This window comes from Lissotriton vulgaris, chromosome 4_1, assembly GCF_964263255.1.
Source record: "Lissotriton vulgaris chromosome 4_1, aLisVul1.2, whole genome shotgun sequence".
In the NCBI taxonomy this organism is placed as follows: Eukaryota; Metazoa; Chordata; class Amphibia; order Caudata; family Salamandridae; genus Lissotriton; species Lissotriton vulgaris.
This window is the reverse complement of record NC_141691.1, coordinates 1398329118-1398355832: the sequence shown is the minus strand read 5'-3', so window position 1 is coordinate 1398355832 and position 26715 is coordinate 1398329118. Positions and strand designations below refer to the sequence as shown.

Sequence of the window (26715 nt, the reverse complement as noted above, 5' to 3'; positions counted from 1 at the left end):
CCTGCTGCTGGGAGTCCTTCCAGCGAGGAGAGCTTGGACAAAGGGTTTCCTGTCCGGGGCGGTGCTCGCACCATCCCAGACAGGGTTTTGTGTATCCTGGGTAGGCAGGGCTTTACAGGAAGGTGACTGCGGAGTGGCACCCCGGTGCTCACTACGCATCTGCCGGCTAGAACCAGTTCCAGGGGCACCCCAGCCCCTGACCTGGGGAAAGTCCGGCAAGGGAGAGGGGTGTAACCACCCCCCTTCCTGGTCCCACCCCTAGGGCAGGACCTAGTCGCGTACCCACCCCTTTCTTTAGGATAAAGGCAGGAGCTGGGACCCTTCCAAATTAGATCATCTTTGAATCAAGAACTACTTTCTACGAAAGGAAACTCAAGACTCTTCTCAAGATTTCTCCCTTGTGACTAAGGAGTAGTCACCCTGCATCCGCAGGCACCATCTAAGAACTCTGCGGTTTGCTGCAAGTCCTTCCTCAGGAATCCGACTGCCCAGCTCGATGAGAACCGGCTTCCCTGGCACCTCTGACATCGACATCTGACATCGTCAGCTCAGCTGAGATCCGTGGGTGCGACGAGACCTCGAGGGACCGGCCATCATCAAAACCTGCACGATTTCTTAACCAGCAGGACCGCCGAGGGACCCTCTGGTGAGTGCTTTGGGGTCCGAGACGCCCCGACCCTGAGCAGCTCCAGCACCGAAGTTCAGCCTCCCAGTATCTCCACGATCTGCGTGGGGCCCTTCTGCTTTTGCCGCTCATCACGTTGTCTGGTTACTAGCCGCTGGCTTGTGGCCTGCTTGACGACGTCCGACAACAACGCTGTTGGTCTGGTTGCTCCAGACTGACCCTTGCTCCCTTTTGAAAGAGGAGCACCCCGGACCCTCCTGGTCCACTCAAGACGCCATTTTAGGTCCACCACGTGGCCCTGAATTTGCCAAGGCTTGTTGCCCCAATCCTGGGCCCAGCGACGCCGACAGCATCAACCTTCGTGGGACAGCTCGCACCTCCATCCTGGTCGCCGACAACGCCTCCTGGTCCGTGAGACTGCAGAGCCTAGCGTCGCCCACTCACCTAGTCGAGGTGACGATCATCCGGTACCCTCCCGGTACCCTCTGACTACTGGCTAGTAGTTACAAACTTGGTCCCCTCTGCTTTCAGGTGTCATCCATCTCTGATCCAGGCTTGGATCACTACGAACTATCTCCACTGGTCGCCGGCCAGCAACTCCTTCCTTCCGGCTCCTGGCTCGTCAGCGAGGACTCCCGACGTCTGTAAAGACTTATGCAGCCGCAGCCCCTGGGCTAGGTAACTTCGGCATTTCGGTGCCCCGCATAGCCTCCTTATTCAAGGGTCCCGAGTCCCTACCACTTCCGACTTGCCTTATCGAGTCCGCCCGAGACCACTAAACTTTCCGTGCCCTTGGGCACTTGTATTGATTGTGCACTTGAAGTATTCTCTTAAGAGTTTTGTTGTGTGCTTAGTACCCTGTCCTCATAAAGAGTACAGGGCTGTTGTGATTCTAATAAATACACTGTTTATTTTCATAACACTTGTGTTGTGTCCTTTCACTTGGTGTTCAAGGGGTATGTGATGGTATAACAGCTGGCTTAACACGCCCTCTAGAGTTTAGCCCGAAGACTGCTCGTATCCACGCTACTAGGATAGCTGGTCTAAGGTTGACTTACAACCAATCACCATAGGGGTTGTTTGGACTGATGCATAGTGATCACTAGAATAGTGAGCACTGCATATCAGGCCAACTTCTCACATTGGTGAGCAGCGGTTGGGATTTGAGCTTGCTGCTGTTTTACCACGCGTATCCTAAGAATATCTTGTGAAAGATCGCATACGTACTCCAGGTACATATAACTTAGCTTAGAATACTCTGAGTTCTACTGAACCAGCTGTTGTAGCTCCTCAAGGCTTAGCACACCTTGGCTGCAACTCTTAGCAAGGGATCAGTAGGTAAACATATAGTGCAGTAAGGTGCATCACTTACACCACACTAGAAGCAGCATGTCTGACAAAGGAGGAAACACTGAGTCTCCCCTTGTGTCAGTCGACCTTCCACAGGTCACTTCCAGATATGCTGCACTTAGCTTCCAAGAGATGCGACAAATCTGTACATCTCGGAAGCTAAAACAGGGTCCAAACCCTACCATTCCATTTCTGATTGGTCTCTTGGAGACTTATGATGCTAGGAGGGCTGGTAACACCGACCCTTCTCATCTAGAAGGGAATATGCCCCCCCTCGAGGGAACCCTAGGTGACCCTGACCTTATCCATCTCTCCGCAGAAGGTGAAGAGGAGGACGAGGAGCCAGAGACATCTGGGGACGAGGCAGACAAAGGTCCAGTAGTAGTTAGCCAGCTAACTAGGGACAACTTAAGCCGGCACAAGAATGGTACTAGGAGACCCCTGGGGCCCCTCTCAGGCCAGCTTAACATTGGGAATGGACGAGTTAGGTCTCTATCGAGAGGCTCTAATAGATCCGTTCGAACCAATGGCTCTCGAGGCTCTTCTCGAAGAGGGATGACATCCCCTCAGAGAAGAGTGTACGAAGCTAAAGAGCGGGAAGTCAATCTGCGGATCGAAAGGGAAGAACTTGCCCTAGCCAAAGAAAGACTCGCCTTTGCTAGAGAGCAAGAATTGAGTGGGAAGAACCCCACTGGTGGCAGCATTCCCCCACGGGAAAACAGGAGTTTAGACACTAGACACCTGAGTAAGATAGTGCCCCCCTTTAAGCAAGGGGATGACATCCACAAATGGATTACTGCTTTGGAGCGGGCCTGCACTGTACAGTGCGTCCCCCAGAGTCAGTGGCAGCTATCTTGTGGCTCTCCTTTGAAGGTAAAGGTAGAGATAAGCTCCTCACTACTAGAGCTGAGGACGCTAACGATTACCAGGTCCTGAAGAACACACTGATTGATGGGTTCGGCCTAACCACTGAGCAGTACAGGTTGCTGTTCAGGGATACCCAGAAAACTCAGTCTCAGGACTGGTCTGATTTTGTCGATTGTGCCACTAAGGCTTTGGAGGGCTGGTTGCTGGGCAGTAAGGTTACTGATTACACAGGATTGTATAATTTGATCATGCGAGAACAGATTTTAAACAATTGTCAGAACCAGTTGTTGCATCAGCACCTTGTCGACTCGGATCTGACCTCTCCCCAAGAATTGGGAAAGAAGGCAGACAGATGGGTCAGAACAAGGGTTAAGTAAAACCAGGGCCAGAACCAGGGTGGTCAGAAGAAAGCAGACCAGAAGGGTAACGATTCTAAAGGGGAGCAAAATGACCAGAAGTCTTCGACAGGTCCCCAACAACCCAAAGAGGGGGGGGGGGGGGGGGTCAGGCTTCCCAGAAAAAGAAGAATCAAGAAGGCCAATCGAAAAGGTGGTGCCAATACTGTAAGAGTAAAACTCACTGGTTTAGTGAGTGCACCAAGAAAGGAGGGCAGACTCCTGCTACTGCAGCCCCTAAGGCACCTGTGCCCCCTAGTACAGCCAGCAGTAGTAGTGCACCTCCCAAGGGACTAGTTGGGTTAACCTTGGGTTCTGAGGGGTGTGACAACTTAGTTGGCACACTCACTCAGGCTGTCCTTGTCTGTACGGGGGATGTGGATATGTCCCCTGATGTCAGTCCCAATACCTTGGGCAAATACCGACAGACGCCTTTAATAAATGGAAAAATGGCTCAGGCCTATAGGGACACTTGTGCCAGTGTCACCATGGTGACGCCTAACTTTGTGGACCCTGGACAGATCATGCCAGGTACAGATTTCCTGGTGACCAATGCCAGCAACGTCACTACCAGTCATAGTATGGCGATTGTTGCTTTCTCCTGGGGAGGGGTAAATGGCCAGAAAAAGGTTGTTGTTAGTTCAGACCTCCCAGTGGATTGTTTGTTGGGCAATGATTTGGAGTCATCACAATGGTCAGAAGTGGAGCACCGGACTCACATGGAAATGTTAGGCTTGCCAGCACATGTGCTTGCTGTGACTAGGTCACAGGTCAGAAGATGCCCCACTGAACTGGTGCTGGATCCTGGAACAATGGACCAGACACCTCCCAAGAAGAAGAGCAGTCGGGTTAAGGCATCGCCTTCCCCCTTGCCCCAGGTCGAGGATAAAGTCTCAGAGGAGGCTGACCTCCAGGAATTGCGGGAAACTGAACCTAAAGAACTCGAACTTGATCAAGTTGAGTTTCTGGGCTCAGGGGGACCCTCACGAGAAGACCTGGGGAAGGACCAGTTAGACTGCCCTTCCCTTGAACCCCTCAGACAGCAGGCTGCTGCTGAGGCTGCTGGGAACGCCACAGGTACCCACAAGGTATACTGGGAGGATGGACTCCTGTACACTGAGGCAAGAGACCCCAAGCCTGGCATGACCAGGAGGCTGGTTATCCCCTTGTCTCAGCGTGGTTTCCTTCTTACCTTGGCCCACGAGATTCCCTTAGCAGGACACTTAGGCCAGACGAAAACGTGGGACAGGCTTGTCTCACACTTTCACTGGCCTCACATGAACGAGGATACCAAGGAGTTTTGTCGCTCCTGTGTCACTTGCCAAGCCAGTGGTAACTCAGGTGGCACAACAAAGGCCCCCCTTATACCAATGCCTGTGGTGGGGGTGCTCTTTGAACGAGCGGGGATTGACATTGTCGGTCCAATGGAACCCCAAACAGCATCAGGGCACAAGTTTATACTGGTGGTAGTGGATCATGCCACCAGGTATCCTGAAGCTATTCCCCTTAGGTCCACTACAGCACCTGTTGTGGCAAGAGCCCTAGTTGGAGTGTTCTCCAGAATGGGCTTCCCTAAGGAGGTTGTCTCTGACAGAGATGCAAACTTCATGTCGAGCTACTTGACTGCTATGTGGAAGGAATGTGGTGTCAACTACAAGTTCACCACACCCTATCATCCACAATGCAATGGGCTTGTTGAGCGGTTCAACAGGACCCTAAAAGGGATGATTCATGGACTACCTGAAAAGCTCCGGCGTAGATGGGACATCCTGATTCCCTGCCTTTTATTCGCTTATAGAGAAGTCCCACAGAAGGGGGTTGGCTACAGCCCTTTTGAACTTTTGTACGGGCATCCTGTAAGAGGACCCCTGTGTTTGGTGAAGGAAGGATGGGAGAGACCTCTCAAAAAGCCTGCAACCAACATAGTGGACTATGTGCTTGGTTTCCGCTCTCGGATGGCTGAGTACATGGAAAAGGCATCTGAAAACCTTAAGGCCAGCCAAGAACTCCAAAAAGCTTGGCATGACCAAAAGGCTGTCCTGACTGTTTACCAGCCTGGACAGAAGGTGTGGGTGTTGGAGCCAGTGGCCCCAGCAGCACTCAAAGACAAATGGTCTGGGCCCCACACGATTCTTGAGCAAAAGGGAGAGGTCACCTACCTGGTGGACCTTGGAACTCCCCGGAGCCCCCACAGGGTGCTCCATGTTAACAGGCTCAAAGCATATGTCGACAGGAAGGACATGAGCTTGCTCATGGCCATAGATGAGGGACAGGAGGAAGAGAGTGACCCTCTCCCCGACCTGCTCACTCAGAATCCTGATGATGGATCAGTGGACGGTGTATTCTTTTGTGGCAGCCTCTCTGAACATCAACAGAAGGATTGTAAACAGGTTCTTCAATCCTTCCGGCATATGTTCTCTCTAACACCCAGTCAGACCAATTGGTGTACCCATGAGGTTGACACTGGTGACAGCTTGCCCGTCAAGAGTAAAATCTACAGGCAGCCCGATCACGTTAGAGACTGCATCAAAACTGAAGTGCAGAAAATGTTGGAGTTGGGAGTCATTGAACCCTCGGATAGCCCTTGGGCTAGTCCCGTAGTTCTAGTGCCGAAACCTCACACCCCGGGTGGTAAGAAAGAGATGAGGTTCTGCGTAGACTACAGGGGTCTCAATGCAGTCACTAAGACTGACGCCCACCCAATACCAAGGGCAGATGAGCTTATTGATAGATTGGCTTCTGCCAACTACTTAAGTACGTTTGACCTGACAGCGGGGTATTGGCAAATCAGGTTAGCTGAGGACGCCAAGCCTAAGACAGCATTTTCTACCCCTGGTGGGCATTATCAATTTATGGTAATGCCCTTTGGTTTGAAAAATGCACCTGCCACCTTCCAAAGGCTGGTGAATCACGTTCTCACCGGGCTGGATGACTTCTGTGCGGCGTATCTTGACGATATTGCTGTCTTTAGCTCCACCCGGGAGGATCACCTGGTCCACCTGAGGAAAGTGTTAGAGGCGCTGCAAGCAGCAGGTCTCACTATCAAGGCCACCAAGTGCCAGATAGGGCAGACACAGGTTGTATACTTGGGCCACCTTGTAGGTGGAGGCCAAGTTCAACCACTGGAGAGCAAAATACAGTCAATCAGGGACTGGGCTCCTCCAACCACCCAGACTCAGGTTCGAGCTTTCTTGGGCCTGACTGGTTACTACCGAAAGTTTGTCAGAAATTACGGATCGATTGTGACTCCGCTTAATGAACTGACAAGTAAGAAAATGCCGAAAAAGGTTCAGTGGACAGCGAGCTGTCAAAAAGCATTCGATGACCTAAAACAGGCCATGTGCACGGCGCCTATCCTCAAGAGTCCAGACTACTCCAAACCATTCATTGTCCAAACAGATGCTTCTGAGTTGGGTGTGGGAGCTGTTCTATCTCAACTGAATTTTGATGGTAATGACCAGCCCATTGCTTTTATAAGCAGACGGCTGACCCCCAGAGAGAAAAATTGGTCAGCTATTGAGAGGGAGGCCTTTGCTGTGGTTTGGGCCCTGAAGAAACTGAGGCCATACTTGTTTGGCACTCATTTCAAGATTCAGACCGACCATAAGCCCCTCTTATGGCTAAATCAGATGAAGGGTGAAAACCCCCAACTGCTTAGGTGGTCCATTTCCCTACAGGGGATGGACTTCACAGTGGAGCATAGACCTGGCACTGATCATGGCAATGCAGTTGGGCTCTCCAGGTATTTCCACTTAGAACAAGAAGACTCACCTGGTCAAGGTTAGTTTATTGTCCCAACGTTTGGGGGGGGTCATGTAGGAGAGTAGGGTCTGCAATCCTATGATCACCCAGATTTTTTGCTTTTGTTTCACTGGTTTACGACTTTCTCTGGCTGTGGGCCTGCCAATCAGACCCACAGCCTAGCTGTTCTCTCACTAAATTGACATGTGTACCCTAGGTGCATTATCCAATTGGAACTGGGCCACCTTATCAGACCCTGTAACTCAGGGCATAGGTGTACCCAGGGCCTACCAGGGGCTGAAGCATGTATTATGCCACCCCTGGATGGCCATCTAAATCTGACACAACTGGCTGCAGAACAGCTGGGGCAAGGTGGCGTACTCGCCCTTGCTTTAGATATAGTATACCTATATCTAACACTAAAGTGGACACCCGAATTCCTATCAGTCACTCCTATGGCAGGCCTTGACAATCCTGAAGGCAGAGTGCGTGGAATCGTGTGAATTGGGCTCTGGCACGAGCCGAGCCCGGTTGCAGCTTGCGGAACCAAGACCCAATGGCTGTTCCATGATAACGCATGTCGAGTAAGGTGTCATACGAATCGGGATACTAACCCCTCACCAATTCTGGCGACGGGGTTAGCATTCCACCCTTCTAGAGGGACACGACATGTGCGTAACTGTGAACCCCGGTTAAAGTTAACTGAAGCCTCAGCTCCACAAAATGGATGCTGCCACCACAGACACGAGTCTGACCTCCTGCTGCTGGGAGTCCTTCCAGCGAGGAGAGCTTGGACAAAGGGTTTCCTGTCCGGGGCGGTGCTCGCACCATCCCAGACAGGGTTTTGTGTATCCTGGGTAGGCAGGGCTTTACAGGAAGGTGACTGCAGAGTGGCACCCCGGTGCTCACTACGCATCTGCTGGCTAGAACCAGTTCCAGGGGCACCCCAGCCCCTGACCTGGGGAAAGTCCGGCATGGGAGAGGGGTGTAACCACCCCCCTTCCTGGCCCCACCCCTAGGGCAGGACCTAGTCACGTACCCACCCCTTTCTTTAGGATAAAGGCAGGAGCGGGGACCCTTCCAAATTAGATCATCTTTGAATCAAGAACTACTTTCTACGAAAGGAAACTCAAGGCTCTTCTCAAGATTTCTCCCTTGTGACTAAGGAGTAGTCACCCTGCATCCGCAGGCACCATCTAAGAACTCTGCGGTTTGCTGCAAGTCCTTCCTCAGGAATCCGACTGCCCAGCTCGACGAGAACCGGCTTCCCTGGCACCTCTGACCTCTACCCACATCGTCAGCTCAGCTGAGATCCGTGGGTGCGACGAGACCTCGAGGGACCGGCCATCATCAAAACCTGCACGATTTCTTAACCAGCACGACCGCCGAGGGAACCCTCTGGTGAGGGCTTTGGGGTCTGAGAAGCCCCGACCCTGAGCAGCTCCAGCACCGAAGTTCAGCCTCCCAGTATCTCCACGATCTGCGTGGGGCCCTTCTGCTTTTGCCGCTCATCACGTTGTCTGGTTACTAGCCGCTGGCTTGTGGCCTGCTTGACGACGTCCGACAACAACACTGTTGGTCTGGTTGCTCCAGACTGACCCTTGCTCCCTTTTGAAAGAGGAGCACCCCGGACCCTCCTGGTCCACTCAAGACGCCATTTTAGGTCCACCACGTGGCCCTGAATTTGCCAAGGCTTGTTGCCCCAATCCTGGGCCCAGCGACGCCGACAGCATCAACCTTCGTGGGACAGCTCGCACCTCCATCCTGGTTGCCGACAACGCCTCCTGGTCCGTGAGACTGCAGAGCCTAGCGTCGCCCACTCACCTAGTCGAGGTGACGATCATCCGGTACCCTCTGACTACTGGCTAGTAGTTACGAACTTGGTCCCCTCTGCTTTCAGGTGTCATCCATCTCTGATCCAGGCTTGGATCACTACGAACTATCTCCACTGGTCGCCGGCCAGCAACTCCTTCCTTCCGGCTCCTGGCTTGTCAGCGAGGACTCCCGACGTCTGTAAAGACTTATGCAGCCGCAGCCCCTGGGCTAGGTAACTTCGGCATTTCGGTGCCCCGCATAGCCTCCTTATTTAAGGGTCCCGAGTCCCTACCGCTTCCGACTTGCTTTATCGAGTCCGCCCGAGACCACTAAACTTTCCGTGCCCTCGGGCACTTGTATTGATTGTGCACTTGAAGTATTCTCTTAAGAGTTTTGTTGTGTGCTTAGTACCCTGTCCTCATAAAGAGTACAGGGCTGTTGTGATTCTAATAAATACACTGTTTATTTTCATAACACTTGTGTGGTGTCCTTTCACTTGGTGTTCAAGGGGTATGTGATGGTATAACAGCTGGCTTAACACGCCCTCTAGAGTTTAGCCCGAAGACTGCTCGTATCCACGCTACTAGGATAGCTGGTCTAAGGTTGACTTACAACCAATCACCATAGGGGTTGTTTGGACTAATGCATAGTGATCACTAGAATAGTGAGCACTGCATATCAGGCCAACTTCTCACAACTTGCAACTGGGAGAAGGTAGACAAGTCGAGTTTGGTGTCTAAAGAATTGTAATTTAAAGCCATCTTTAAAGTTAAAGTCAGATTTTAAGTCACAATTCTGAAAATACCACTTATAGAAAGTTGCCATTATCTTGTCCTAACCATTTGGTGTCTGCAGCCTTTCCCTGGTCACATGACTATGTGTAGCTGACAGTTGGTCCTTGTGTTTTGCTCTCAAACAGTGAGACAAAGAGAAGTGAGAGGGTGGCAGGATGGAACACTCTGACTTAATGAGGGGCGGAGCTGTCACCCACCCTACTTGTACACCACAAAGGTCTTGCCTGAAGACACAAAGGGTTTGACCCCATTTAAGCTGGGCCAGGCAAGGGAGGAAGGGATGCCTGATACCTAAGGGGGCGGGGGGGGGGTAGAAACCTCCAGAACCTTCCCCTACTTCAAAGTGGGCACCGGTTATAGATAATGGACCATCAGTCCCAGCTCTTCAGTACACACATGGACCTGTGGAAGACTCAGGAGAAGAATTATTGTGCTGCTTTGCTTCAAGAAGGACTGCCACTGTGCTGTCCTGCTGTGCTGCCCTCCTGCCTGAGTGAGAAGGACTGGACCTGCATCTTGAACCCAGGACCACCAGAGTGACTCCAAGGCTAGTTGGCTGGCCTTCTGATCAGAGCCTCAGGGACAGAAGAGGCTCCAATAACCTTGCACCAAGACTCTGCCAGCTTTAAGACCTACCCTCCCAAGTGGTGCCATCCCTGTCCTGGACCCTTGGAAGTGGGCCAGATGGTGCTCTGCCAGCCCAGCTGTGGTCCCGCCAGAACCAATGCAGCGCGGCGTATCGCCTCAGAAGACTCCAGATCAGAACCACTGTGCGATTCATCCATAATGCAGGACTTTGCATCACAGCCTGCAGCCTCCTCGGAACCATTGCTGTGCAACACATTCTACACGCAAGGACTTTGTATCACCCACCACAGCTCATCGGAACTGCTGCTGCACGACGCATATCCATGCAAGGACCTTGCATTGCCATTGCAGCATTCCTGAACTGCTGCTGCGCAATGCATCTCCACGCAAGGACATCACATCGTCTCTGCTTCATGACCCGACACAGGACTGTGCGCTCCTGTGCTCCATTGTAGTCGGCCTGAAATTGTGACTTTGTCCCAGCATAGCTTAACCAGATAACCACAGTTGGCACTTTGCACTTTCTGTGCTATTTTCACTTAAATCTTTAAAATTGCTTACCAGCGGTTCTACTGATTGGTATTTTTGTCGTTTTGATCTTAAATTATGTATTACCCTTTACTCTATTTTTCCAAATTGGTGTGGGATTTTTCTTGTGTTTTATTTCACTTTAATGCTGTTTAAGTTGCTGCATAAATACTTTACACATTGCCTCTAAGTTAAGCCTAATGGCTCTCTGCCAAGCTACAGAGCACAGGCTTGAGTAGGGTTTCACCCCCCTCAACCAGTAACCCAATTTCTTACAGTCCTCCTGTCTCAGTATCATGTAGAGGTGCTAATTCTAAAGTCTAGTGGATGTGTAGTTACTGAGTTTGGACAGCAAAAGAGGCACAGCTGAAAAGAGAGTGTTGTACCAGTTTCTGTATGCAGCTCCCACACAGATACCTAGAAGTGAACCTGGACGAACAGGATCTTATGTTATTTTGAAACCAGCAGCCTCCTCTGGTAGCAATCATTACCTAAGTACGTCACAGTCATTATCGTATCACATTCCAACATACCTTTAGTTTGTTAATTGAATTGGCTCCTTAACTTAGAATTTCTGTTTTTCCGCATATTTGTTTTAATAGAAAACTTTATATTCACTCCCCTAAGAGTGAAGAATAATATGATTGTAATTTAGAAACTGTACATATTGCTTTGTTCTGTTACATGCACAATAAAAAGTGCTTGGAAGTGTCCAGGTACATAGTGTTTCGATCTATAGCAATTCATTGCAACTAGAACTGCCTGATTCCATAGGATATGGCAGTAGGTAAATAACAAATAAGCGTTTAGAAGTGGCCAGGTGAACATTGCTTAGCCTTGTATAATAAAATAGTTTATAGAGAAAGTTAAGGTATTTCTGTTGTTTTTTTGTAGTGTGTTTCTGTGTTGAACTCTTGTTTGCTCATATAGCAAGTAAACTAAATGACCTAATAGAACATAAAAAATTACACTGACATGCAAATGTACTATTTTATTCATCCGTCGTACTATACCACTCACACATAAAGACTGGTACCCAAGGACACCCCTTGTGTACCTGAAAGTGAGTGAATGGAAAGTGCCAACAATGGTGGTGGTCTAATCAAACTGCTTTAAGTTCACAAAGTAGACACACAGATGCGTATTCTTGCACAGCAACAATAACATGCCCCAAACCTCTCATGCATTTTAGCCATAAAGATTCCCTAAATGTTGAAGAGACATGTAAATAAAATATCTGAACAAATTAAGATTTTGATTTCTCACACAGAAACATGACATAAATTGCTGCACGCGTTTTACTTACTGGTTGCAGTTCTTCCCAACAACATGCCTTCGGCATTGACACGTGCCGGAGGGATCACTGCAGGATGGGCTGACTGAGCCCCCGACGTCACACTGGCAACCTGTAGTAACAGGAAGCAGAATCATTTATGTAAAGAAAGTCAAAATGTCCGCATGATATTCACTCGTTGTGTCACTCCTGTTACTTCAACTGATAATAACTTTGACTGACCACCACTTAGACTCTGGGTACTGCACCAGCATTTTACAGCTTTAGAAGTTGCACTGCTAGGTCTACAGCTAGTCTACAGCTTTGCCCAATATCTTGAATGGAATGGCGTGGTTGTAGCCATAGTCACAGTCAAGTGGACATACTTGTCCTCAAAGGTATGACACATTTTGCCAGATAGCTTGAACTGGGCTTGTAAAGTGAACCCCTCTAAGCTCATTTATTCTAGGCAATCTAGAAAACAAGTGTAATTTTCAGAGATATTCTAAGTTCAGTGACCATGCCTTTTGGTGGTTGTCAAATCAGAATAAGGGCATAGATCCATGACTAACTTGTTTCATAATTCTATGGGTAGAATATAAAAGGTGTGAGTAAGTTCCGCTGTACAGTGCCAAACACTGTGCCAATTATTGGTTGTTTTATCTTGAAATGAGCTGACCTATGATTAAGGTATAAATAAATCACAAAGACGGAAACCAGTTCAAGCTCTTCTTTAATTGGTCTGAGGATGAGTACACCACAGACTACACCAGTCTGGGGCTCATGCTAAGAGGATCCTGATGTTTTAAACTAGCGATAAAACACTTAAAACATGACATGTATGCATTCTATACCATCGACTAACAGGAAGCACAATCCTACTCATCAGTAAAATTATTAATATTACTTTTGACACCATTATCTGTCCAGTATTAATTTATGGAATTAAAGTGTAGAGTAAACACAATTAGACACATCCAGTCCTCAGCGGAAACCCTGAACATTAACATCTGCAGACATTGTTTTGCGCAAATACTGCACAAATCCTGGAAGTCTAGACACTTGGAGTGACTTCTTGTGCTGCTCAATCTCCACAAGCAACAAAGTGAAACAAAGTGATCAAAAGGCCATCCAATACAAGGTGCAAAAAGATCAAGAAAGCAATCACCCAATTAAATCCTGCGAATGCTATCTCACAGAATAAAAGTCTCTCTGTAGAAGTCATTCCCTTAGGATCTTCCCATAGGCGACCACAAGCTGGAGGAGAGAATTCTCCGAGACTTAGAATAGTCCCAGAAAAAGCCCCACACAACACACAGGCTCCTACACTGCCTACCAAGATATTTGGAACACTTACTTACCCACATTCTGCTAAGAAACTTGAAGAAGGAAAATGTTACTTCATTTAAGAGATATGCTAAATAAACAGCAGTGAGAGCAATGAAATATGGCACTGCAAGTCATCAAAAAAGGAATTGTGCATAAAACATAGACTTCACAATTGTCTGGAAATTGAAACAAATGCTACTACACAGATGCAAAAAATTGGGGTATTAGTTAAGACCTCTTAGCAATCCTGAGGTGTGGGTCTTACTGGAGGTAACTGGAGGGGTAGTTCGCTCCCAAGGATGCCCTTAGGGCCAACTATTCCTCCTGTTACCTTCAGTAAGTTGCACACAGCAGGATTGCTGAGAAGTTGTCAGAGGCCATGCCCCCTTTCTCCACCACTCTGCAAACACGCCACTGGGTGCACTACAAGTTTGGGGATGAAGTCCCCTTGTCTCTTGAGGTTCTGTGGGGGCCAACTACCCCTCCTGTTACCTCCAGTAAGTCCCACACAGTGGAATTGCTGAGAGATTTTTGGTGTCCATGCCCCCTTTCTCCACCACATAGCAAATAGTGGTGGTGGTCCCCGGGGCAGCAGGAGAGGCCATGGGTGTCTCCCCCGTATTCATTGTGAAAAAAGCCCCGGGGAGGTGGTGGTCCCTGGGGCATAATGAGCCCCAGAATGGGGGGCCTGTGCGCCCCCTATTATTAACATAATGCCCCCGGGACCTGGCCCACCAGGGGCCGATAATGAACAAATGGAGACACACATGCTTTGTGTTTTTTAAAGATTTTCACCGGATCTGTGGATCCCGCCCAAAAATAAAATATATATATTATTTGACCCTGGTGGATCCCAGTGGGACCCCCCAAGAGACCTAGGGTCAGGTTGTTTCTACCATACCCCCTTTTCTTTTTTTTTTAAATCATTTTTTGTGGGGCTCTGTTCAACTAAGTCCCAAGGTGGCTGCCAACACTTCTTCGTTGAAGTGTTGGCAGCCAATCAAATTTCAGTTGAGTTTCAGTAGATTGTTGGACTCCCAGATAGCTATATTTTTTAAACTTAAATATCTCTGATCTACTGAACGGATTTACACCAAATTGCAAAAAGCACACTTTCTAGAACAAAATCTAGCTCCCTGCCAATTTTGGTGTAATTCCGTTCAGCGGTTCGAGCTGTAGTCGTGTTCAATAAATGAAAAATCCCTATTAACATAACATGCTGCATGCCGCATGAAGGAGTTCTTTAACACAAGCATTAACAACATGATACCTATCAGACAGTTGGGGGGGGGGCGTGGCTAGCCAGCCAACATGGCAGACGTGTCCGTGTAGAGCTCCAGTGATCACCCCTACTTATCCTGACCTTTACCTTGTGTAGGCGTTTACACAGCCCATACTGTACGGGGCTGGTGTGGAGGCACAGCGGGGAGCCCGCGGAGCACAGCGGATCCCGAATCGAGCCCGTGGCTGAGGCAGAGGAGACCGTCAGCGGGCAGAGGCGTTGAGGCCCGCGACAGAGTGGCACGAATCACATGACACAGCACATCCACACAGTGTGCACAACGCTCACAACAAAAGGGAACCTGAACAGCCAAAGGAGCCACAGCGACACCGGAGAAGTAGCCAGCGGCTGTGCAAATGCTTCCATGCAGACACAAAGACCTCAAAAAGTCGAAGTCCCAGACGCCTGAGGACACAGACTGGCCGTTCGAGCCAGACGGCGACACTCACTGCGGCAGCAGAACCACTGTGGACACAACACTGCTGCGACACGCACTAGTAGCAAAACTGACACAGCCAAGGCGGTTGATGAATACACCATGGGCCCCAATGGGCTGACTAGGCTGTTGCAGGATAAAGACAGTTGCACATCCCCAAGAGCCCCACAAAGCTTCTCCAGCCCTGCCTAGTGCTTAACCAACACAAGCTGTAATGTCAAAGACAGCTATCATCAGCAAGGGTGGAAGACCTGCCAGACAGCAATGTCTCAAGGTAGCCATCCTCACCAAAAGCACAAGAAAGACTGGTGCAGAGCGCGCACCACAAGCAGCTGCCCAATGCCACCGCCAGTGGGAAGATCACTACTCGCTCCCACTGGTGTACAGACACAACTGCAAGCTACAACTCAGGCACATCAGTGCCAGAAGAGATCGCCCAAGGAGGAGACAGAACACACATGGTCAGAAGCGGGAAGAAGACCGCACCAGTGAATCCGGCAGCACGGGCAAGCACCCAGGACTTAGGTGGGGGCCTGGTGCTAGGAGGCAGGCGGCTGTCGGCAGGTGTGGATGCCTTCTGCGCAACAGTTGGTGATGGGCAGGCTCAGGGACAAGTCCCTGCAGAAGCAGCAGGGAGCTGATGGTCTGGGCTCATCCCATGGATTGCAGGGTGACGGTCTGGGCCCGGCGGCGGCCCTTGCGGCCAAGATGGACTCCGTGCTGGCGGCAGTGGAGTGCATAGGCACCACACTGGAACAAACTAAGGTATCAATGGAGGCACGGATCGACAAGGTAACATCCGTCTTTACTCTCCTCCGTGTCGACCACCGAAAGCTGGCGGAGTCAGTTGCTGAGCAGCGCCAATCGCTTCAAGGATTGCAACCTGTGGTGCAAAGTTATACTTCGGCGCTTCAAGATGTCATAGACAGAGTCCACGTCCTGGAAGATCGCATTGAGGACGTGGAAGGGCGCTCTCGCTGCAATAATGTTCGGGTGGTAGGACTTCCAGAAGGAGAAGAGGGGAAATACCCGGAGCGATACATGGAGAACTGGTTGCGGGACCTCCTGCCCTCGGAGGTACTGTCCCCGCACTTCACAGTGCCGGCGCAGAGGCCCCGACCCAGGGCTAGGCCCCGCCCGTTTCTCTTCAAGCTACTGAACTACCGTGACCGGGATGTGGTGCTGCGCGAAATGAGGAAGCTGGACAATCTGACAGTGGGGAGCAGCCGTGTGATGTTTTTCCAGACTACACAGCAATGGTGCAGCGACGGAGGAGCAAATATTTGGCGGTGAAAAAACTGTTGCGGGAACTGGGACTACCATATTCCTTGCTGTTCCCCCCTTGTCTCCGCGTGATCACCAAGGAAGGGGCCCGTTTCTTTGATGCGCAGTCAGGCGTCTCGGATTGGCTGGAGGAAACGGGGCAGTGGTAGGGCACACGGCCTGCGGATGCGGAGGGTGAATGGCAGGTGCAGAGATCCCGAAGACGCAGGAGACGAGGCGCTTGTCGGGGGCAGGGCAGTGGCCTAGCGGCGCTCAGTCTGGAGAAAATGTGGCTAGAGCCGCAGGAAGCGCTTGAAGCGGTAGTAAATCTAGGAACAGTGCAGGGCGGGGCCCGAGTGGCCTCACAGACACGCAGCGACCCGGACTTGAGCGGGCCGTCATCACCATCAACTGTACTATCGGAGGACATAACCATGCCGGTGGTAACACCACAGACTGCCGACCTTCTCATGTAATGTAATGTATGGTGAACACACCAGGGCCTCTACCCTCAATCAATCAATCAATCAATCAATCAATCAATGCATTTGTATAGCGCGCTACTCACCCGGAGGGTCTCAAGGCGCTTGGGGGGGGGGGGGGTCCGCTAATGCTCGAACAGCCAGGTCTTGAGCTGCTTCCTGAAGGCGAGGTGGTCCTGGGTCATGCGGAGGTGGGTCGGGAGGGAGTTCCAGGTCTTGGTGGCGAGGTAGGAGAAGGACCTTCCCCCTGTGGTGGCTCTTCGGATGCGGGGGACGGCGGCGAGGGTGTGGCCGGTCAACCGAAGCTGGCGTTTGAGAGCGTAGAAGTTGAGGCGGCTGTTGAGGTATCCTGGGCCTTCGTTGTGCAGGGCTTTGTGTGCGTGGGTGAGGAGACGGAAGGTGATTCTCTTGTTGACTGGGAGCCAGTGCAGGTCTCTCAGGTGTCCGGAGATGTGGTTGCGACGGGGGATGTCCAGGATGAGTCGTGCTGAGGCGTTCTGGATCCGTTGGAGTCTCTTCTGGAGTTTGGCGGTGGTTCCGGCGTAGAGGGAGTTGCCGTAGTCCAGTCGGCTGGTGACGAGGGCCTGGGTGACCGTCTTCCTGGTCTCGGTGGGGATCCACCGGAAGATCTTGCGTAGCATGCGTAAGATGTTGAAGCACGACGAGGAGACGGCGTTGACTTGTCTGGTCATGGAGAGGGAGGAGTCCAGGATGAAGCCCAGGTTGCGTGGGTGGTCTGTTGGTTTGGGTGCGCTGCCTAGTGCGGGGGGCCACCAGGAGTCGTCCCAGGCGGAAGGTGAGGATCCCAGGATGAGGACTTCCGTCTTGTCCGATCTCAGTTTCAGGCGGCTGTTCTTCATCCATTCGGCTACCTCTTTCATCCCTTCATGTAGGTTGGCTCTGGCGGTGGCGGGGTTGTTGGTGAGGGAGAGGATCAGCTGGGTGTCATCGGCGTAGGAGATGATGTTGAGGTTGTGCTGGCGTGCAATGGTTGCGAGGGGACTCATGTAGACGTTGAAGAGGGTTGGGCTGAGTGAGGAGCCTTGAGGAATGCCGCAGATGACTTCGGTGGCTTCTGATCTGAACGGGGGGAGGCGGACTCTCTGTGTCCTTCCGGCGAGGAAGGAGATGGTCCACTCCAGGGCCTTCTCCTGGATTCCGACGTTGCTGAGGCGCTGTACAAGGGTATGGTGGCAGACAGTGTCGAAGGCCGCGGAGAGGTCTAGGAGGATGAGTGCCGCTGTTTCTCCGCTGTCGAGCAGAGCTCGGATGTCATCGGTGGCTGCGATCAGGGCGGTCTCGGTGCTGTGGTTGGCCCGGAAGCCAGACTGTGAAAGGTCGAGGGATCCGTTCGTCTCGAGGAAGGCGGCCAGCTGCTTGTTGACGGTCTTCTCGATGACTTTTGCAGGAAACGGGAGCAGCGAGATGGGGCGGTAGTTCTTGAGGTCGGTGGGGTCGGCTGATGGCTTCTTTAGAAGAGCGCTGAGTTCGGCGTGCTTCCAACTCTCCGGGAAGGTGGCAGCGTCGAAGGAGGTGTTGATGATGTCCCGCAGGTGGGGTGCGATGACAGCGTCTGCCTTGTTGAAGACGTGGTGAGGGCAGGGGTCGGTCGGAGATCCGGAGTGGATGGAGTTCATCGTGCGGACGGTGTCTTCGGTGCTGATCGGGGTCCAGGCGCGGAGGATGGTGGTGGGGAGCGGTGGTTCCGTTGTGGCATGCATCGGTTGAGGGCTGAAGCTGTTGTGTATGTCCGCGATCTTGTTGTGGAAGTAGGAGGTGAGGGAGTTGCAGAGGTCTTGCGATGGGGTGATGTCGTTGTTTCTGGCGTTGGGGTTGGAGAGCTCTTTAACGATGTTGAAGAGTTCCTTGCTGTTGTGTGCGTTGTTATCCAGTCGTTCCTTGAATGCAGTTTTCTTGGTGGTGTGGATCAGTTGGTGGTGTTTTCGGGTGGCGAGCTTGAGGGCAGTCATGTTGTCCGGTGTTGGGTCTTCGCGCCAGGCTTTCTCAAGGGCTCTGCAGTTCTTCTTCGAGTTCTTGAGTTCGTCGGTGAACCATGGGGCTTTCTTGCTGCCGGGTCTGTTGGGCGGGGTCCTCAGGGGGGCGAGGTCGTCTGCGCAGTCGCTGATCCACTTCGTGAGGTTGGTGGCCGCTTGGCTGGGGTTCGTAGTGCTGGTGGGTGGGTTCTTGTTCAGGGAGGATGTGAGCTGGTCAGCTGTGATCTTGTTCCAGCTTCTGCGTGCTACCTGTTGCTGTTGGTGGTGGATCGTGGTCCTTTTGAAGCTGAAGTGGACGCAGCTGTGGTCCGTCCAGTGGAGTCCGGTGGCGTGGCTGAATGCGATGTCCTTGCTGGAGGAGAAGACGGGGTCAAGTGTGTGTCCGGCCTAGTGGGTGGAGGTGGTCACCAGTTGCTTGAGTCCGAGGTTAGCGAGGTTGTCCAGCAGGGTGGTGGTGTTGCGGTCGTTGATGTTCTCCAGGTGGAAGTTGAGGTCCCCGAGGAGGATGTAGTCAGAGGAGGGGAGGGCGTACGGGCTGACGAAGTCGGCGATGTCTTCGCTGAATTGTGTGCGTGGTCCCGGGGGTCTGTAGATGAGCGTGCCTCTGAGGGTGGTCTTGGGATTGATGTGGATCTGGAAGTGGAGGTGCTCGGCGGGTGCGAGGGTGTCGTCGGTGTTGGTAGTGATGCGGATGGAGTTCCTGTGGATGATGGCGATGCCTCCTCCTGTCTGGTTGACGCGGTCCCTCCGGATGATCTTGTAGCCGTCCGGGATGGCGATGGCGATGTCGGGCGCTGAGGAGGCGTTCATCCAGGTTTCCGTGAGGAAGGCGACCTCTGGGGTTGTGGTGTCGAGCAGGTTCCAGAGCTCGACGGCGTGCCTGTGGACTGAGCGGGTGTTGAGCAGGATGCACTTCAGGTGGCTGCTGCTGTTGCTCGTCGAGGTCTTGGGCACTGCTGGAGTGGTGCAGGCTCGGATGCAGGTGAACTTGCAGGAGTTGCAGCAGAAGGGTCCGTGGGTGCGTCTCGGAGTGGCTTGGATGCAGCCCGGGAGTCTGCCGGCGTTGAGTGCGATGAGTTCGTTGGCGTCGTAGGACAGTCGGGTCGTCTTCCGTCGGTGGGGGCCAGGGGTCCGTGCCCTGGGCGCGGTCCAGGCGCGGACGGGCGCAGACGGGCTTACCTTTGACTTGGCGCTAGATAATGTCATGTTTCTCATATTGTGGCTATGCGCGCAATTGTGAAATGGTTACTCTTCTCTACATATGAGCGCACTGCTGCAAAAATTGCGAGGCTACTAGGCTGAGGGTGCCATAGCGGGGCCGGGTTTAGCGGGAACTATGTGTTTATCCCACTAGCGGGCTCCCCTGCAGGTGCCTCCCGTTGGCCCGGCGCGGATGCAAGTACTAGATATCCCAAAGCGCCTCTCATGTTACTAAGTGATTTGAGTTAGGGGTGTAGGGTACTGTGGTTGTTGGCAGCACACACACCCAGACAGCGACCGCGCTGAGTTAACCCACTGCTGTGTGGTGGATCTTGTTAAGGTTTGGACATATGCCCTATCGGGGACATGCCCTTCTTGTTATATTGTTTGTGTTTGCTCATATGTATCTGTTGCGGCACACTGACTTTCCTTTCCCTGCTGGCGCTCATAGCCCCCCTTCTGAGGCGCTCCCTTGCTCCTTGCGTGCAAAAAGACCTGACGCATGACACATACGAAAGTAATGACCTGGAACATCCGCGGAATGCACACCCCGTCCCGCCGTTATTCAGTGTTTTCATACCTACAGCGCCATGAGGTGGGGACTGCTCTCCTCCAGGAGACTCACATGACACTGGTTGAGCTGGGTAAACTGTGCAGGCGTTGGAAGGGGCAGATATTCGGTAGAACCTTCTCTGCCCATGCGCGCAGTACCCTGGTTTGGGTGCGGGCGGGCGTTCCCTTCAAATGCATGGAATCGTTGGTGGATCCTGCGGGCAGGTATACCCTAGTGCGGGGGAGATTGAATGGACAGGAAATCCTGCTGGGATCCCTCTATGCCCCAAACACAGACCAGCCCTCCTACTTAGAGACCATGAACCATGTCCTACATCCATAGGCAGGCCTCCCCTGGCTAGTGGGCTGGGATTTTAACATGGTGCTAGATGTGAGCCTGGACCGGTCTTTCCCTCCCCTCCGGGCTGTGACAGTGACATCACATGCGCAAGCGTTTGGGGATTGGCTTGTGCACTGGGGGGGTGTGTGATCTCTGGCGCGCGCAGCATTCCACAGATAGAATTTACTCCTACTTCTCCACAGTCCATGACTTGCATGTCTGATTGGATCGGATAATAGGCACCCAGTCGTTGCTCCCGCTCCTTACCAGGACAGAATATCTAGGGAGAACACACTCTGAACACAACCCCCTATGGTTCCAGATCAGCTGGGAGGCGGACCGCCCGCCCGTACCCACGTGGCGGCTGCAGCCTGCTGCGCTCGAGGATGCTGAGTTTCGATCCTTGCTGGGCACGGCTATTTTAGCTTATTTCGAGGCCAATGAGGGGACGGCGGGCAGTGCACTGGTGGAGTGGAAAGCACATCAAGCAGCCATTCGAGGGCACTGTATGGGGGCCACATGGAATGTTCGTAAAACACTATCGGCCTCCCTGATGCGTCTGGAGTCAGAGCTCCTCCAATATGAGAGGGAGGGAGAGGGGACAGGGGAGCACTCACGCGCTAAGTGACTTGCACACTAAACACGCAGAGCTTATGGAGAAGATGCGCTGCCACAACTACGCGGCGCACACAGCCAGGACACATGTCAGGGCGGACAGAGCTGGCTGGCTGCTAGCCTGGCTAGTGCAGAGCGACGGGCGCGGAGCCCCTGTAGGGGCACTATGCACAGCGGAGGGGGAGATGGTATGCACCCAGCGAGAAATTCACTGCGCTCTTACCGACCACTATAAACAACTCTATAAGGCCTGCGGCACTGGCCCCCGGCAGGCGCTGGATGCGCTCTTGGACGCTGTCACCCTGACCGCGGCAACTGAGGGACACAGGGACGAACTTAATGCCCCCCTCACACTGGAAGAGGTAGGAGATGCGATCAGGGGCATGGCGACTGGAAAAAACACCGGGCTGGATGGCCTACCCGTCGAATACTACAAGGCGAATAGGGATATTTTGGCGCCCCTGCTCCTCCAGCTGTATACCACCGCTGTAAGTGAAGGCTCGTTTCCCCCGTCCATGCAGGAAGCGTTCCTGGTCTCTTTGCCCAAGTCAGACAGGGACCACACAGCGCTAGGTTCGTACAGGCCACTGGCAATGCTAAATGCAAACTATAAAATCTTTGCGAAAATTCTTTCAGAGTGGCTTGCGGTAGTGGTCCCTCACTTAGTGCACCCCGATCAAAACGGGTTTGTGCCGGCGAGATCCACATCCCTGAATCTCAGGAGGTTCTTTAGGGTGGTGGCTGAAGCGACAAAGGAGTGGCCTAGGGCGGGGTGCCTGATAATAGATTTGGAAAAGGCCTTTGACTGCCTGGAGTGGGGGTACCTGGTTGCGGCGCTAGCACGCTATGACCTGGGTGAGGGATTCCTACAGATGGTTCAGCTCCTTTACAACAATCCTGTAGTTAGAGTGCAGCTGGGCCCATACATTTCGGAAGCGGTGGCGGTGGGCCGGGCACTCGGCAGGGATGCCCCTTGTCCCGGTTATTGTTCACGCTGGCTGTGGAACCTTTGGCAGCGGCACTGCGGCAGACACTGGAAGCGGGAATACCTCTGGGGGATGCGACCCACCAGATCTCGCTTTATGCGGATGACCTGCTGGTGTTCGTAAATGATGTGACGCACATACCAGAAAGGCTGGCCCAATTGCTGGAGCAGTTTGCGGTTGTCTCAGGGCTTAGGGTAAATGCGGACAAGTCCTGCCTCTATGCCTTCAATGCTGAGATAGAAGATCTGGGGTACTGTCTCGGGGACGTGAGGGTCCAATGGAAAGCCGACACCTTTAGGTATCTAGGGATTCAGATCTATAGTCAGCCAGACGACCTTTTTGAAGGCAACTTGGGTAAAGCGGTTGCAGCGCTTCGATCCCAGATACGTTTTTGGTCCTCCCTCCCACTGACAACAACAGGCAGAGTGGCTCTAGCCAAAATGGTTATGCTCTCCCGACTCCTGTATTATTTTGTCAATTTGCCTCTTTATGTACCGGCCTCCTTCTTCTCGTCGCTCAATGCGATGTTGTGGGACTTCATCTGGGGCACGTCCCGGCACCAGTTAGCGCTTGCGAAGTTGTTCCTGCCAACGGACAGCCGTGGGATGGCCGCTCCCAGCTTTGAGCACTATTACTTGGCAGCGCAACTTCAATGGATTGCACGCTGGTTGGCGGACAGGGGCAGGGATGACAATGCCACAGTTGAGCCGCCGTACTCACTAGAACGAGTCACCGGGCTTTTTCACCCCCTGGCGACGCCTGCAAGGCCCGCCCCGCTGCTGCTGGCAGTGGCGTATAAGTGCTTCCGCAGGGCCCTTTTTCTTACCAGACTGGTACATCCGTATGCCCCAGCGGTGCCCATGGAGGGTTTCCTAGGGACAAGGGGGGCCTTACCCAACCTATGCTGGAGCGCTGGAAAGAGGCGGACATTCAGACGCTGAGTGACATCTTTAGGGATGGTGAGTTGGTGGCGTATGAGACGTTGGTCTCAGAAGATGGGCTTCCCCCTGGGGGGTTCCTGTTGCATAGATCCATAGTGGCGAAAATGACAGCAAGGTGGGGTAGCATGGCATCGGAGCCTGAGCAGCACTTAACTATGCAATACCTACACGTCATGGGGAGGGGCAGGCACTTGGTCCGTTGGTATGCGGTGTCGCTGAGGATACACACAGGGACTAGCTTGGCTCCGCTCAGGGACAAAAGGGAGCGTGACATGGTCAGACAGCTATCGTATAAGGAGTGGGAAAGAATCCTTAAAAGCCCTGTGCGCGTCCCCAGAAACTTGCGCTTCCACCAGATACAGCTTTATGTAGTTCATAGGGCCTACCTCACGCCTGTGCTCACCAATAGGTATTTCCACCGCGCAGATGCTTCCTGCCCCCGATGCAGAGAGTTAGACACGGGGATCCTTCACCCCTTATGGAGCTGCCCTAGGGTGAGCTCCTGCTGGAGTGTAATCGTCGAGCTTCTCAGCAGATGCACTGGGCGCACAATACCCCTTGACTGGCCGGAATACATTTTGCATCAGCTCAGGAGGCCGCCTAAAGACAAGGTGTCGTCCCGCTTTTTAGATTTGGGGATGGTGGTGGCTACGCGTACCTTACGAGGCGCTGGAAGGCAAGTGATCCTCCAAGCGCACAGGCGTGGACCTCCTCCTTTCAGGCATGGGCCCGGGCAGAGTGGATGGCCATACGCAGGGAGGAGACGATGGGGCTTCAAAAAGAACCAATGGCGGAGCACTGGGAGCGTATGCTTAAAGCCTTGCAGCCGACGGGTGGAGCTGGGGGCGTAGGTGTTGTGGAGGACTAAATGTCGCCCTTTGGGATTGGGGTGCGCCGCGGGTTACTTTCCTGCCAAATAAGATGGCTTGACACCGTCATTGACTCCTGGGGTCACATAAGATTCAGGTGCAAGTCCAGTTGAGACTGGGGCGCATGGGTGTGTGTGGGGAGGGGGGTAGCCTAAGGGGAAGGGGGGGGGGGAGAATTAATAGGTACCAGCGTAATGGGTTTTGCCTATATTGTTTTCTTATGCTCTTCCATTTATTTTTTAATCACAGTTATTGTATAAAAGCCATCTCTGTGCACAAACCAGGAGCTGGGAAGATCCAACCCCAACTATGCTCATGCACAAAAACTCAACGTGCGGACAGTCATGGACCTACTTTGTGGCAGCTGCCCCGACAACCTGTGTTTCGCCAGTATGGGGCGGGTATCCTTCCTTCTTAATTCAAATGTGGTCTTGTACTCCTTTATCATATGATAACACGCCTTTAAATGCATGCCTGACGTGCCCAATTACTACTAGGCTATTAATGTTGAAAAGTCTAATGTACTGTGATACCTTTTCAAAATGCTAATAAACAGATTTGACAAAAAAATGATACCTATCAGACAGTTCCACACATGCAGTACCACCTTTGTGGTATACGTTCTGGAGTACTGTGTCAACTTAAGATATGTAGCACGACTCATATGTCGAAAAAAATAATCCTTGAGCATATTAGAGCAATAACAGAGATCAACAATAGCCTACTGTCCTGCATTTTGAGGCACACCAATACTCAGACAGCTCTAAACTAGCTTAATATGCCATAGAACAGGCGACAGGAACAGGAGAGGAGGGATCCGCACATTGAGACTCAGATAACGTGAGTCTAGGCATATCATAGGGATGGGCACCCGCTATCCAAATGGACATAACCTGGACAAGGAAATGGAAGTACATCTGCAGGAAGGTTAAGCCCCCATTTGACCTCGGGCAGCAGGACTGTTTGTTCATTTTACTATTGTTAACTTGACTTGCGTTTGCCTATACTTTTGAATGGTTCTTGTGGGTCAATTGACTCACTGCTTTATGCACAATGCAATGTGGATGGATCTGTATTACCAGTGTATTCTGTCCTGCACCTGTTCTATGCTATTATATATCTCTTTCTTGGGTATTACTTTTCTTTTCTTTTATTGCTATGTCTCTAAATGTTTTTACACTTCTATAACATAAGATGTCTTCCTAAATTTTATCTGACACTTTGCACCATGTCTCGTGCCTGTGACAATGGGGTCACTACCCTTTTCTTCTAGACACCATTGGCCGCAACTCAGCTCGCAGAAAAGACATCTTTGCTTGTATTTTTAAATTGAATATATTATTACTGTGAACTTTTAGTAGATGACATAGCACCACTTGGCGAATGCATCGAAACAACCACATCTGTGTGGGCTCTGACATCATATACTACTGTGGTCATAAAGCAGGAATTCACCATTAGTGATTACACCCAAGTGCCTAACGTAGATCACACGCCACTTGGCGAAAACAGGCAAGCACCTTGAGCTCCTACACCCAAGTGTCTAACGCAGATCTGCATGACTTAGAGCCACTTGACGTAAGCAGACAACAAACACTGCTGCCACTACACAGGAACTCACCACTAGCTACTACACTAGTTGGATGCCTATACTAGACGGGCTGTTTATAGCAAACTACACAAACAAGGGGGATCATAGCACATAACCGGGTTAAGGTTAGAATCTATCAAGAGAGGACAACAAACGATGGGCAGCATGAACGTACTACATATACCAGCATGCACCGCCAGATAGACAGCACATCTTATCCTCAACCCGGAGTACCAGACTGCTTGACAGTATGGTGTAACACTTGACACGTGTTTACAACTCAGATGGGTGCACACTCGAAACAGGGAGATTGTTACCTGTCATGAGTTAATAATACCCAGTACAGTGCACATACGTCAGGGTTGCGATCAGACACTACAATGACTGATGTCTTTTGCCCACAGAATTTGTGCATGTTAGGACAGATTGGAATTGTACCCCACTGGTAGGGACGTTACATTTGTTTTGGTTGCCAATTGTATTACTATCATTCATTGTGTGTATACAAGTTCATCATTACAAGATGACGGCTGTGTTTGAGGCAACAGACACTCACACGGATTTCTAGTACCTTGTTAAGTTCTTTCCAGAAAATGTATGTAAGACAGCTAATTTTGTCACTCCGTTGTGTGATGAAGGCCTTTCGAGGTTGAAACGTGTCACGCAGGTTTTATGATGCAATAAATCCCCTTTCCTTATCTCAGAGCGTTTGTTGGTTTTTGTGCGGCCTGAGAGCGCGTAGGAATCCTGATTTCTTGCCATATTGACATGCCGGTATTTCTCCGCCGGTTATCGTGCCACCCCTCTACGGGCTAAGATTTCCAGAAGGAGGCTCTTTTCATGATATATATATATGGTC

At 51.7% G+C, this 26715-nt stretch overlaps 1 protein-coding gene across 1 annotated transcript in view; it reads right to left on the bottom strand.

The window, feature by feature from the left end:
- Positions 1–26715, bottom strand: part of LAMA3 (laminin subunit alpha 3) — a 1118674-nt gene that overhangs the window by 540908 nt on the left and 551051 nt on the right. Inside the window, exon 22 of the mRNA XM_086917979.1 lies at positions 12010–12109. Coding sequence (XP_086774105.1) covers positions 12010–12109 — 100 coding nt within the window. The remainder of the gene's footprint in view (positions 1–12009; positions 12110–26715) is intronic.